The sequence below is a fragment of the Caloenas nicobarica genome, chromosome 8 (assembly GCF_036013445.1).
Source record: "Caloenas nicobarica isolate bCalNic1 chromosome 8, bCalNic1.hap1, whole genome shotgun sequence".
Classification (NCBI taxonomy): Eukaryota; Metazoa; Chordata; class Aves; order Columbiformes; family Columbidae; genus Caloenas; species Caloenas nicobarica.
The window spans coordinates 21,037,498-21,049,805 of NC_088252.1; the positions used below are offsets into that span (position 1 = coordinate 21,037,498).

General features: G+C 65.4%; 3 protein-coding genes across 3 annotated transcripts; 2 read left to right on the forward strand and 1 right to left on the reverse strand.

Moving 5' to 3' along the window:
* The first annotated feature begins 370 nt into the window (after positions 1–370).
* On the forward strand, positions 371–4,180 carry CAMK2N2 (calcium/calmodulin dependent protein kinase II inhibitor 2). The gene is made up of 2 exons (XM_065640084.1): positions 371–588; positions 2,857–4,180. Exons 1-2 carry the CDS (start codon positions 420–422, stop codon positions 2,925–2,927), a joined length of 240 nt encoding a protein of 79 aa, XP_065496156.1. The 5' UTR covers positions 371–419; the 3' UTR covers positions 2,928–4,180.
* On the reverse strand, positions 3,950–9,209 carry EEF1AKMT4 (EEF1A lysine methyltransferase 4). The gene is made up of 3 exons (XM_065640083.1): positions 9,038–9,209; positions 7,919–8,202; positions 3,950–5,485 (listed from the first exon to the last, which is right to left on the reverse strand). Exons 1-3 carry the CDS (start codon positions 9,207–9,209, stop codon positions 5,183–5,185), a joined length of 759 nt encoding a protein of 252 aa, XP_065496155.1. The 3' UTR covers positions 3,950–5,182.
* A 120-nt stretch (positions 9,210–9,329) lies between these two features.
* Positions 9,330–12,228, forward strand: ALG3 (ALG3 alpha-1,3- mannosyltransferase). The gene is made up of 9 exons (XM_065640199.1): positions 9,330–9,480; positions 9,738–9,837; positions 9,911–10,058; positions 10,218–10,378; positions 10,527–10,647; positions 10,937–11,142; positions 11,336–11,412; positions 11,599–11,743; positions 11,846–12,228. Exons 1-9 carry the CDS (start codon positions 9,330–9,332, stop codon positions 12,033–12,035), a joined length of 1,299 nt encoding a protein of 432 aa, XP_065496271.1. The 3' UTR covers positions 12,036–12,228.
* Positions 12,229–12,308: the final 80 nt, after the last annotated feature.

Here is a 12,308-nt window from a genome sequence, read left to right on the forward strand (position 1 = left end):
GGAGGGGCCGGCTGTGCCTGGTGGTCCTCAGCTGTCTGACACGGGGATATCCGGCTGTGCCAAAGGCTCTCCGCTCCACAGGGGCACCCCGTGTTTAGGGGCACCTCCGATTTGGGGCAACCACCCTGGCAAGGTTGTGGGGGGGGGGACCAGCCTGCGCTGGGGATTGGGCAGGGGCTGGGGTCCCCCCATCCCTACCGGGCGGGCACCGGGCACCGGTCGCGGGGGTCCCCGTCACTGTCCCGGCCGTGCCGTGCCGGGCCGCGGCGCTCCGGAGCCGCCCCCCGCCGGGGGGGTCCCCGCTCCCCCCGGATGCATGACTTCATCCTTCCGCCCGGGTTTCCTCCCCGCCGCCGCCGCCGCCGCCGCAGACCGGCTCCCGGCTCGGCGCGGCGCGGCTCGGCCCGCTCGGCCCCGCCATGTCGCAGGTGCTGCCCTACGGCGAGGACAAGGTGGGTCGCTACGGCGCCGAGCCCGAGGCGGGGGAGCTGCCCTTCAGCTGCCGCCTGCAGGACACCAACGCCTTCTTCGCGGGCAACCAGGGCAAGCGGCCCCCCAAGCTGGGACAGATCGGCCGCGCCAAGAGAGGTACCGCCCGACCCCATCGCCTCTACCCGCCCCGACCCCCGCCTCAGCCCCACGGCATCGCCGGCGCTGCCCCACGGCGTCCCCGAGACCCCCGCATCTGCCCTGCGGCATCCCCGGCACTGGCTCTTGCATCCCCAGCGCCACCCCGCAGCATCCTCGGGACCCTCGGATCTGTCCTTGCATCCCCGGCTCTGCCCCACGGCATTCCCGGGATCCCCGGCTCTGCCTTTCCGTCCCCGGCTCTGCCCCAGGACTCCTGGATCTGCCCTGCAGCATCCCCGGTTCTGCCCCCCGGCATCCCCAGCACTGGCCCTGGCATCCCCAGCGCCGACCCACAGCATCCTCGGGACCCTCGATTTTGCCCTTACATGCCCAACATCGCCGGCACTGGCCGGTGCATCCCCCGGCATGATCAGCGTCGCCCCACAGCATCCCTGAGACTCCTGGCTCTGCCTTGCATCCCAGCACTGTCCCCTGGCACCCCCGGCACTGCCCCACAGCATCCCCGGCTCTGCCTCCCAGTATCCCCAACACTGCTCCTGGCATCCCCAGAATCTCCAGCTCTGCCCCACATCATCCCCGGCACTGCCCCTAGCATCCCTGGGACCCCCAGTTCTGCAACTGGCACCCAGCACTGCCCTAGAACTGCAGGCCCCCCTGTCCCCAGACACCAGCGCTGTTGCCCAGCGCTGCCCCACACCCCCTGCAGCTTGGGGCTGCCCCCGGGACTATCCTCAAGCATCCCTGGGGCTGCCCCCCAGCACATCCGTGAATGCCCCCGGAACCCCCCCGGAAATGCTCCTCAGCACCCCTGGGATTGCCCCCACATCCCCTTGGACTTCCCCCGTATCATCTCTATAAACAAGCCCCCCCCAGCATCACCAGGAACAGCCCCTCCTGCCCCATAAACCTCTCTCTCCACATCTCTGCCTGCCGCAGAGACCCCCGTCAACAGCCACCGGCAATGCTGATCAACAAACGTCCCCCCCCCGTGGTTTACTGTCCCCCCAGGACTCCATGAACCTGCATGGCCCCCCCTATCCCCCGCTTTACTGCCTGCCGCAGAGACCCCCATTAGCAGCTCCTCTGCTTCAATCAGGACCCAAATAAATGCCCCCGCCTCATCTGCACCCCGATCTGTCACTATCAATCCTCCCCGATGCCTTGGGGACCCTTGAGAATGGCCCCCACCTTCCCTGCAGCCCCCATCCCACCTGCTTGAGTGGGGGCCCATAGGCAAACATCCCTCTTTGAGCTGCAGGGGCAAAAGGGGGGGGCAAAGCCCCCTCAAAACAAATACACCCCAGCCCCGAGGGGTGATGAGCCGCTGCCTGCTCCACCTGCCCCCTTTTGCAGTGGTGGTGGCTGGGTCTAGCAGACCCTCCCGGGGGTGATGGGAGGGCCAGTTACCCCTTGGTGCTGGTGGGGGGATCTGGCTGTTCCCCTAGTGATGCTGGTGATGGGGGATGATGGGGGAAGAGATTTGGCCAATCTGCCCCCAGGGTGGTGATGGGGGTGTTGCTGAGCACCCTGGTAGTGATGCTGGTGGGGGGACGGATCTGTCCACCACCCTTGACGGTGATGGGGGTGATCTGCTCAGCCGGTGCTGTTGATGTGTGTGTGGGGTGTCTCTGTAGTCCCCTGATGGTGATGCTGATGGGGGTCTGTCCAGCCTCCTGCTGGTGATGCTGATGGGGGGGCGGCTCAGCGGGTGATGCTGATGGGGGGGGATCTGTCTGGTGGGTGATGCTGATGGGGGGCTGTCCAGCACCCCCATGGTGATGCCGACGGTGGGGGTCTGTGCAGCCTGCCATGCTGATAGCGGAGGTGGGGGGGGCTGTCCGGCTCCCCTGACAGTGATGCCGATGTGTGTGGGGGGTGTCCTGCGCAGCGGGTGATGCTGACCGGGGTCTGGCTGCCGCCCCCGCCGAGCTGGCGGTGCCCCCCCCGCTGGGTCATTACCCATTCCGGTCCTGTTGCTCTCATCAGCTCCTGCCGCAGAGAAGAGGGGGGGGGTTCCTTCCTAGTCTTTCCTGCCCCCCCTTCCCAAACCACCCATCCAGAGGCGGCCGGCTGGCTGCGGGGCGGGGGGGATGCTGAGCTGGGGGGGTGATCCTCTCCCCATCCCCATTGCACCCACCTGCGCCCCTTTGCCCCACCATGCGGGGGGCACATCTGGAGCTTTTCCGGGCGGTGAGTAGGTGTGGGGGGGCAGAGGCTGTGCACGTCCCCTCGCCCACGCTCCCCCCTCCCCGCCTGTCCCCGCAGTGGTGATCGAGGATGACCGGATAGACGAGGTGCTCAAGGGCATGACGGAGAAGTCGCCGCCGGGGGTGTAAAGCCGGGACCCGCCGCCAGGACCCGCAGGCCGAGCCCTGCTCCAGCCCGCCCGGCCCTGCATGCTGGCTGGACACCGACCGGGAGGGGGGAGGCCATGCCCGTGCCCCCCTCCCCGCCCCGGGGGTGGGGGGGGCTCTGCGGCCACCACCACCCCCCCCCGAGCCATGCACTTTACCCCTCCGCCTCCTCCGGGGGTGGGACAACCCGCCGAGCCCCCCCCACCCTGGGGAAAGACCCCCCCCTCCCGGGGGAGGGCTCCACGGGGTGTCCCCCCATCCTCCTTGGCGGGGGGTCCCCCACATGCCGGGGCGGCTCCGGCCCCACGAGCGGGGTGGGGGGGGGAGCGCTGCTGTCCAGAGACATTTTTTGCTCCATCGTTTTTTGCATGAGCTTGGTGGCCCGAGCGCCCGGTCCTGGGGCCGAGGGTCAGCCCCACCACTCCGGCACGCTTCTTTTTAAAACAGAAACTCCTCATATTTGTATTTTTATATCCGAATCTTTGTTAAAAACGATCTGCTGACGTTGAGATGTCGAAGTAACCGCATCGGGGAAAAAAACAAACAAACAAACAAATGGTTCATATTTTTTTCCATAAGAAAAAAAAAGACAAAAAAAGAAGAAAAAACCGAGGGGGGAAGAATAAAGGGGGGGGGAGAGAAAGATGGAGGGATCACGAGGAAAGCTGAAGGTGCGGGGAGGGGAACAGGGACCCCCAGCCTGACCCCCCCCCACCAGCAGCGGGACCAGCCAGAGGGTTTGGCAGCACCATCGGCCACCACAGTGCCCCCCCTGGCAGTGCGGGGGCTGAGCCCACCAGGGCCGGCTGTGGGTGCCAGGGGGTCCCAACGCTGCCCCTCGCTCGAGGGCGGTGGGGCCAGGGGAGGGAAAGGGGAGGGCAGGGACTGGTCTGAGTCGTTGTTTTTAATTTTGTACTTTAATTTAATTTTATTTTTTAAGAAGCTTCTCGGGGGGGTCTGATGTGCATGAGAAACTCATCATCTTTTTCAATAACCTACAAGTGGCATTTATGGAGACAACGCAAAAAAAATCCAAACAAAACAACAAACACAACAAAAAACCCCACCAAACAAAAAACAAAACCAAGGGAAAAAAAACACACAAAAAAAAAAGAAAAAAAAAAGATACTTGTGTCATTATGTTCTACGAATGATCCATTGTAAATTTAAATGCCATTTTTCACTGTACTGGTGAACAAAATGCGATGAATAAAATACATTCATGTACTGAGGCAAGGCCGGCAGCTGCCTGCTCCTTTCTGTCCCTCCCTGTCGCCAGCTGGTTTTCGGGGTGCCTGCAGGACGGGTGGCATGGCAGGGGGGCTGACCCTGGAGTCCTTGGCGGGCTCCCAGCACGGGGGGAGCCACCACCTGACCCACTTACACCTTTTGCCAGAAATAGCAGCCTGGTGGCTTTGGTATGTTACCGCCGTCTCTCTGAGGAGGGGTCCCCCTCTGCGCCCCCCAGCATCACCCACCCCAGGGGGGAGGACTGGTGCCCAAACAGCCCCCGAGTTCACCCTCGGTAGCACCTGCACGTCCGCCGCAGCCACCACGCCAGCACGCGCGCACCGGCACCGCACGCAGACAGCCGTGCTGGCACGCGGGGGCACGCCTGTCACCAGCCCCGGCACACGCCTGTCACCGCGCTGCTGGCCCTAGGCAAAGGCAGGCAGGGGCCAGGTGTGACAGCACACCGGGTTCATCACCGTGGCCAGGAGTGGGCATGGAGGGGGACAGGGCACACGCAGCCCATGGTGTCCTCAGCTCCGCGCTGGCACATCCCAGCCTGGAATCCCCACCGCCTGGCTGAGCCTGGGGGGGGTGACAAGGACACAGTGTCCTCCGGGGGTCCCCTGCCCTGCCCCCTGCACCCGGAGCCAGCACCCCCCATCCTGCCCCCTGCCTGCGCTGGGGGGCGGGGAGGGAGCTGCTCCCCACAAGATGGATGGGTGGAATTAAACCCGATTTGGTTTCATTACTGGCCGCAAAGCCCGGAGCCCTGGCTGCTCTCCAGCCAGGCAAGGGAAGGGCCGCAGCAGGGGGGGCCACAGCATCTCCCGAGCAACCCGTTGCCCCCCAGGAGGAGGCCAAGCCCCCCCGCTTTCTCCCATTACTCACATCACTTGGCGGCTTGTTGGGGACACACACTGGTTCCCCGTCCCCCACCCGCAAGGGTGGAGCAGCTTAAGGCTTTACTGGATGGCAGGGGGAGGCCGGGGAAGCTGCCCCCCGGGTCACAGCTGGATAGCAAGGAGATAGTTCTCATCATCGTCCGGGGGGGCAGGGGCTGGCGGCGGGGCGGCGGGCGGCGGGGGCTGGTGCAGCCGGCGCCCCAGGGCCAGGTCACGGGGGTCCAGGGGCTGCCCCTTGCGCATGATGTAGACGAAGTAGTGGAAGGCGCCAGTGTCCCCGTCCCCGCAGGTGACGTAGCGCAGGGACCAGCCGAAGGCCTCCTGGGCGTAGTGGGGCTTGCGGAAGTGGGGCTGGGCGAAGGTGATGGAGATGAAGCAGCCCCCCGGGCGCAGCACCCGGCTCACCTGCGGTGGGAGAACCCCCGGAATGGAGCCAGGGGGACGACACAGTGAGGTTCACCCCCTCCGGCAGGGACAGCCTCATCTTCAGGGACCTCCAACACCATCTGCCAAAGATTTCCCCCCCTAGCCTCTCCCATTGCATCCCCAAATCTGTCCTAACCTTGCCTTCCCCACTCTGGCTCTGACATGTCCCCAGACCCCCCACAGCCTGGTGGCAATGGGGGTCCCCATGCATCACTTCTCCCTGCACCCCAAAACTCTTCACCCCCATCCACAGCAGACAGCGCAGAGACCAAACCCTGGTGCAGCGAAAAGCTTCACCCTCTCAGGCACAGGGCCCCCCCAGAGTAATGTAGGATCCCCATCCCACCCACCCTGTCCCGGAGCACCCAGTGCCACCGCCCCCCCAACACCCAGAATCTGAGCGGGAGCAGGGGGACAATTGGATGGGAAAGGACTCGACCCTTTTAATCACCATTTTCTCCTCGCTGGAACTAAGCCCCCGCTAACAGGATGGAAAAGAACATCAATTTTCTTGCTTGGCTTTATCCAATGTCAAAAGGCTTTTACGGCCAGCGCTAGCGTGCTCGGCATGCAAAGGCAGAGCCCGGGGCAGGCGGGCAGCCAGCCCCCCCTGCCAGCACCCTGCCCCAGGTGGGGACACCCCAGAACCCCCCAGCAAGGACAGAGAGCCACTGTGGCAGGGGAGAGGGCTGGGGGCCGAGGCGGGGGCTCCCGAGCTGTGTTTTAATCCTGCTGGGAAGCTCCACAGCTCAGAGCTGGCTGGGGACAGGGATGGAGAGGGGAGTAGGCAGCTCGTGTGCCCCCCAGCTGTGGTGGGGGCTTTTGAACCAAACCTTAGTGGTTTTGGCCAGGAAAAGGGGAATGCAGGTCCCTGCATCCCACTGGGCACCCAGCTCAGCATCCCTCCAGCAAAGCACCAGCTGCAACCATCCTGGAAAGGCCCTGCAGATTCCCAACTGATGGACGGGAGGGGGGGTCCCAGGGACAGGGGGGGTCCCCAGGCCTGGGGGCAGGCAGGGATCTCCAGCTGGATCCAAGTGAGAGGCAGCCTGCATCCCATCCATCGTTAATAGAGCTCTAAAGGCCGTTGCTTAGAGACGGCCGCAGCAAACCTTCCCATCGTTGGCTGCGCGGGGGGGCAAGGGCGGCTGCTCCCCGGTCTGGCACTGACCCATCGCCCCAGGATCACCGGGACAGGGCTGTCCCTGGGGGATCCCCGCAGGCGGGGCGGATTTTCGGGTCCTTAATTCCCTCCCACAGAGGAGAGCAGGAGAGAGGCTGTGAAAACCCCAGCCCCCCATGAGAAGTGGGGTGTCACCCACAGCCAGACCCGCAAAACAGCAAGCAGGTGGCGATGCCCCATGAATCCCCCTGGGGACAAGGACAGCGGGGACCAGCCTTGGATGGAGGCCAGTGGTGCCCAGTGATGCTGGGGCAGGGCAGGGATTGAGCAGGGGATTAAAAAGGGAAAAAAAAAAAAGGGAAAAAAAAAGACCTAAATCCTCACTGTTTGGCTGAATGACAAGGACAGGCAGCAGTACTGGCAGGGCAGGGCAGGACCTGGGGGACGAGGACAGCCCTGCTGCCCACAGCACCTGGAGTCCTGCTCCCTCCTGGGCTCAGGGGCAATAAAGGATATGGGGGCAGTAGCCACAAACACCCTCCCAGCACCCCGTGTCCACACCCAAGGGTGCCAGGCAGGCAAAGCAATTAATTATCCTCGCAGTTATTCCCCTGGGGCAGAGGAGACTGCCGGACCCACGCCCCCGTGCTGGGGCAGGTTCAATCCGGTCCCTGTCTCTGCCGCCAATTAATTAGGGCCCGGAGGCATCGCCCGTCCCCGTGGCAACACCAGGGCCCTGTCGATGCTGACGGAGGTTGCCATGGCAACCCTGGACCAGATGATGGGGACTCCAGCTAAGAGATCGAAGCTGAGGGGTGGTGAGGGCTCGTCATAGCCCTGTGGTTGTCACCTTGCCCTGGGCAGGCAGGGCCATCTCAGAGTGTCCCCCCAGGTCCCCTCCAGGCACCCTCAGGTACATCTACAGCCATCCATGCCAGGATGGGACCCATTTTTACTGCCACCCCATAGTATTTAGAGTGCAAATAAAGAGGGGGTCACCCAGTCCCCCAGCAGGACCAAGGGTCCCCAGGGACACACTCTGCTACATCCACCTCCCCGGGGAGAAGGTGATGGGGTGGCAGAGGCGGGGTCTGCCACCCCAAAGCGTGCCAGGATCCCCCCAGGTGCCCCTTAGCAGGGTAGCAGAGAATGTGGCACCAGCTGGGGGGACGGAGGTACCAGCCGGGGTGGTGAAGCTGGGAGGCAAAGGGACATTCTGCACCTTCACCCACCCCAAAATGGAGATGGCGGGGGGGTCCACCCTCCACCCAGCTCCCCCCACCCCATACCTCCGCCAGCACCCGCTGCATTGCGGCGACCGCCTGGGGCGAGACGTCCCATGGGTCGGTCTCCTCCACCATCAGCACGTCGAGGGTGCCCTTCTCCAGCACCACGTCGAAGGCAGCGTCGGGGAAGGCGAGGGCGCGGATGTCCATGACGGCCCAGCGCAGGCCGGGGCAGCGGGCGTAGCGGGCGCGCATGGCGGCGATGCAGGCCGGGGAGAAGTCGATGCTGGTGACGTCGGTGTAGCCCAGCTCGTGCAGGTCGTGGCTCAGGGCGCTGTTGCCGCAGCCTGAGCAGGACACGGCTCAGCTTGGGGTGCCCCTGGGGGGCTGCCTGCACCCCAACCCTGCTCCCTCCCACCCAGGGGTGCAGGCGGACAGGCTGGGGCAGCTAGAGAGGGAGCAGTAACCTTGTCACTAATTAACGAGTGCTTGGCTAGCTCTTAATTACCCCCAAGGTGGGTGCTTTGGGCTGGACCGTGGGGTGAGAGCAGCTCCCCCAAACCAGGGTGGGATGGGTGGCCATGGAGGAGGAGGGAGGGGACAGGGGAGCTGGAGAGGGTCCCCACTCCTTGTCCCCACAACGCTACGGGGCAAGAACCTGCAAATCGGGGCAGTGCACGGTATCTGGGGGGGGCTTAACCCCAGAGTTAAGGGGTGGGGGGGCTGGACAGATGGACGGACAGAAGAACAGCTGGCTCAGGGGGCCAGCACCTGCCCGGCCAGCGCTAGGCTGGCTCCGGGAGGACACGGACGCCAGGGTGCGGCGGGCACGGGGAGCAGCCGCTCCCGGGGGGGCCGGGGGATCCCGGGCGGGGCGGATTTGGGGGCTATTAAGCGCAGCTGGCGGCGGCTGATCCGCTAACAGGATCGGTGATTACACCCGCCTAATCCCGCCTGCTCAGCGCGGGGCGGGGGCGCGGGTGAACCTGCCGGGCCGGTGGCGGATCAGCTCGCAGGTGGGATGAACGGGCCGGTTATACCGGCCCCCGCCCGCACTCCCGGGAGCGGCGCTGCCCCCGGGAGCGGCCCGGAGCCGCACCGCCCCCTCGCGGCCGGCGATAGCGCCTCCACCGGGGGGGGACCCCGAACCCCTCCCGCCCTTCCCCAGTACCGGGCACGTACCGAGGACGAGGATACGGTCACCGGGGCGCAGCTCGGCCTCCAGCTGCGGCAGGAACCGGGACAGCCCCCCCAGCCACTCCCGGGGCTCGGCGCCCTCCTGCCGGTACAGCGCGTCCCAGAAGCGGCGCTGCCGGTAGCGGCGGTTGGCGGCGGGCGCGCGCCGCCGCTCCATGCCGGGGCGGGGAGCACCGGGCGCCACGTGCCGCCCGCGCCCCCACGTGCGGCTTCCGGTCTCCGCCGTTGCGCCGCCCTAAGCGCTCCGACCGGAAACACGGAGCGGAGCGGGGCGGCCATGGCGGCGGGGCGGGGGGCGGCGGCGCTGCGGCGGGCCTGGCGGGAGCGGCGGGCGGCGCTGCTGGAGCCCCGCTACACCCCGCTGGTGGCCGCCTGCCTCTGCCTGGCCGAGGGCGGCGTCAACCTCTGGGTCATCCGCAGGGTCTCCTGTGAGTGCCGGGGCCTGGCCCGGCGGGGCCGTGCCCGGGGCGGCGGGGATGGATTCACCGGGCGGTGGCAGCTCGTCCCCGGGCTGGGCGGCGCTGGGGCGGGGAGCGGCGGCGGGGATCCCGCTAGCAGGGCGACAGGGCCGCCCCCGGGCTGGGGGACAGCATCCCAGCCGCGGAGCCGGAGCCTCGGTGGCAGCGGGGCCGTCTGGAGGCGGGGGAGCCCCCGCGGTGCCCCCTGACCCCCGGCCGTCCCGCAGACACCGAGATCGACTGGCAGGCCTACATGGCGGAGGTGGAGGGGTTCGCCAACGGGACTCTGGACTACACGCAGCTGAAGGGGGACACCGGGCCGCTGGTGTGAGTGCCGGGGGACTGAGCGCCCGGGGGTCCTGGAGGGGCAGCGCGGCCCCTCACTCCCGTCTCCCCGCAGTTACCCCGCCGGCTTCGTCTACATCTTCCTGGGCCTGTACTACGCCACGGGCCGCGGCACCGACATCCGCCTGGCACAGTACATCTTCGCCGGCCTCTACCTCCTCAACCTCCTCCTCGTCTTCCGCATCTACTGCCGAACCAACAAGGTAGCCTGGAGCCCCAGGGGCCGCCTCGGGGCCTCTCCTGCTCTGCTGAGCCCTCACTCAGGCGAAACGGCCGGGGGCTGAGGTTTGGAGGAGCTGAGCAGCAGCGGGGATTCCAGGACAGGCTGCTGACCACCCACGTGTCTCTCTCTCCCCTGCAAGGTCCCCCCATATGTTTTCTTCTTCATGTGCTGTGCCTCCTACCGCATCCACTCCATCTTTGTCCTGCGGCTCTTTAACGACCCCGTTGCCATGGCCATCCTCTTCCTCTCCATCAACCTCTTCCTGGAGGAGCGCTGGTCCTGGGGCTGCCTCCTCTTCAGGTGAGCGTCTGCAGGCAGGGCAAGGGCTGCTCTCCACGGTGCTGCGTGCAGGAGTGAGCTCAGCCCCGGGGAGGGGACTGTGACCATTCCGGTGGCTGCCTGGGCAGGTGTGCAGGGAGCCACAGCAATAACACAATATTCTGCTCAGCCTGGCTGTGTCCGTGAAGATGAACATCCTGCTCTTTGCGCCTGGACTTCTCTTCCTCCTCCTCCAACGGTTCGGTCTCCTGGGCTGTATCCCCAAGCTCTGCATCTGTGCCCTGCTCCAGGTGGGTCCCTGCTCACGTCGGCTGCGGGGCCAGGCTGGCAGCCCCATTGACAGGGGGTCGGGGACCATCCTGCAGCATCCTGCCTGGCTGTCCTGGGAGCTGGAGACCTGTGGGTGGGTGGACAGCAGCACCAGCAGCTGAGCGGGCCCCACGCAGCAAGCTGGAGGTTGATAAATAATCTTGTTCCTGGGTCCCTGTCAGCCCACGTGGTGCTGGGGTTCTCAGGAAGTGGCAGGGGTGACAGACCTGGCTTACAGCTGCCGTGAGGGTGCTGGTGTGTCTCTGGCAGGTGGTTCTGGGGCTGCCCTTCCTGCTGGTGAACCCCGTAGGGTACCTGACACGCTCCTTCGACCTGGGCCGCCAGTTCCAGTTCAAATGGACGGTGAACTGGCGGTTCCTTCCAGAAGAGGTTTTCCAGAATCGGGCTTTCCACGCCACGTTGCTCCTGGCTCACCTGGCTGGCCTGGGGCTCTTTGCACTGCACCGGTGGCACAGGTGAGACCCAGGTTACGGATCAGTGACTGCCCTGCCCCCGCAGTGCTGCAATTCTGGGGTTGCAGGCAGGAGTCGGGGGGAGTTACCGTTCTGTTTCGGGAAGCGCTCTACTCAGGCATCATGGTCCACAGGGGAAGGTCGGGGTGGGAGAGACTTTCAGCAGCTGAGATCGATGTTTGTGCTCCCCCCTCAGGTCCAAAGAGAGCATCCTGGCTCTGCTGAAGGATCCTGCCGAAAGGAAACACCCATCCCCTCCCTTGACTGTCAACAATATCCTTTGGCAGGGTGGGCAGTGAGGAGAAGGCAGGGCAGACCTTGGGCTTAGTGTTCACAGGTTGCTGGTCCTGCTGTGCTGTCAGGCTCAGCCTGGCCTGGGGGAAGGGGCTGTGCTGTACAGCTGGGGAGCTGCTGTGGGATCTCCAGCCTCCCGTGCTTGTCCCCTTAACGCCAGCATACAGATCGTCTTCATCCTCTTCTCCTCCAACTTCCTGGGCATCTGCTGCAGCCGTTCCCTGCACTACCAGTTCTACGTCTGGTATTTCCACACGCTGCCCTACTTGCTCTGGTGCACCCCGACTGCCAAGCTGGCCCACATGCCCAAGTACGTGCTGCCAGGGAGGAGGACCCCCGTCTGCTGGGGGTGGGAGCAAGGGGGGCTGATGTGTCCCCCCCTCATGCTGATCCCCAACTTTCTCTGCATCAGGGTGCTGCTGCTGGGCGTGATTGAGCTCTGCTGGAACACCTACCCCTCCACAGTCTGCAGCTCTCTCTCCCTCCACATCTGCCATGGATTCGTCCTGCTTCAGCTCTGGTACGGCACGGCCTCACCTCCAGCACCGCACACCCCCATGCTGAGCAGGAGGCCTGCAGCCATCTCCAAGAAGGCCCAGTGACAGCGTGGCCAGCTGGACGATGGGAACTGGCCTCTGGGACTGTCCGTTCTGCCTGGCTCTGTCCCCACCTGGCTCCCAGGCTACCCCTGGCTATCCCAGGAGGGCTGTGAGCCCTGGAACTGTGCGAAGTGGGGGGCCTGGGGACCTCCAACGGGCAGGACTTCCCCAATAAAGGGGGTTTTGTGTGCCCTTCCCCAGCTGCAGCGTCCTTGTGCTGTGACAGTGTCAGGACAGCCGTGCCTTGGCCACTGGGGCTGTGGGAGCTCCCATCCC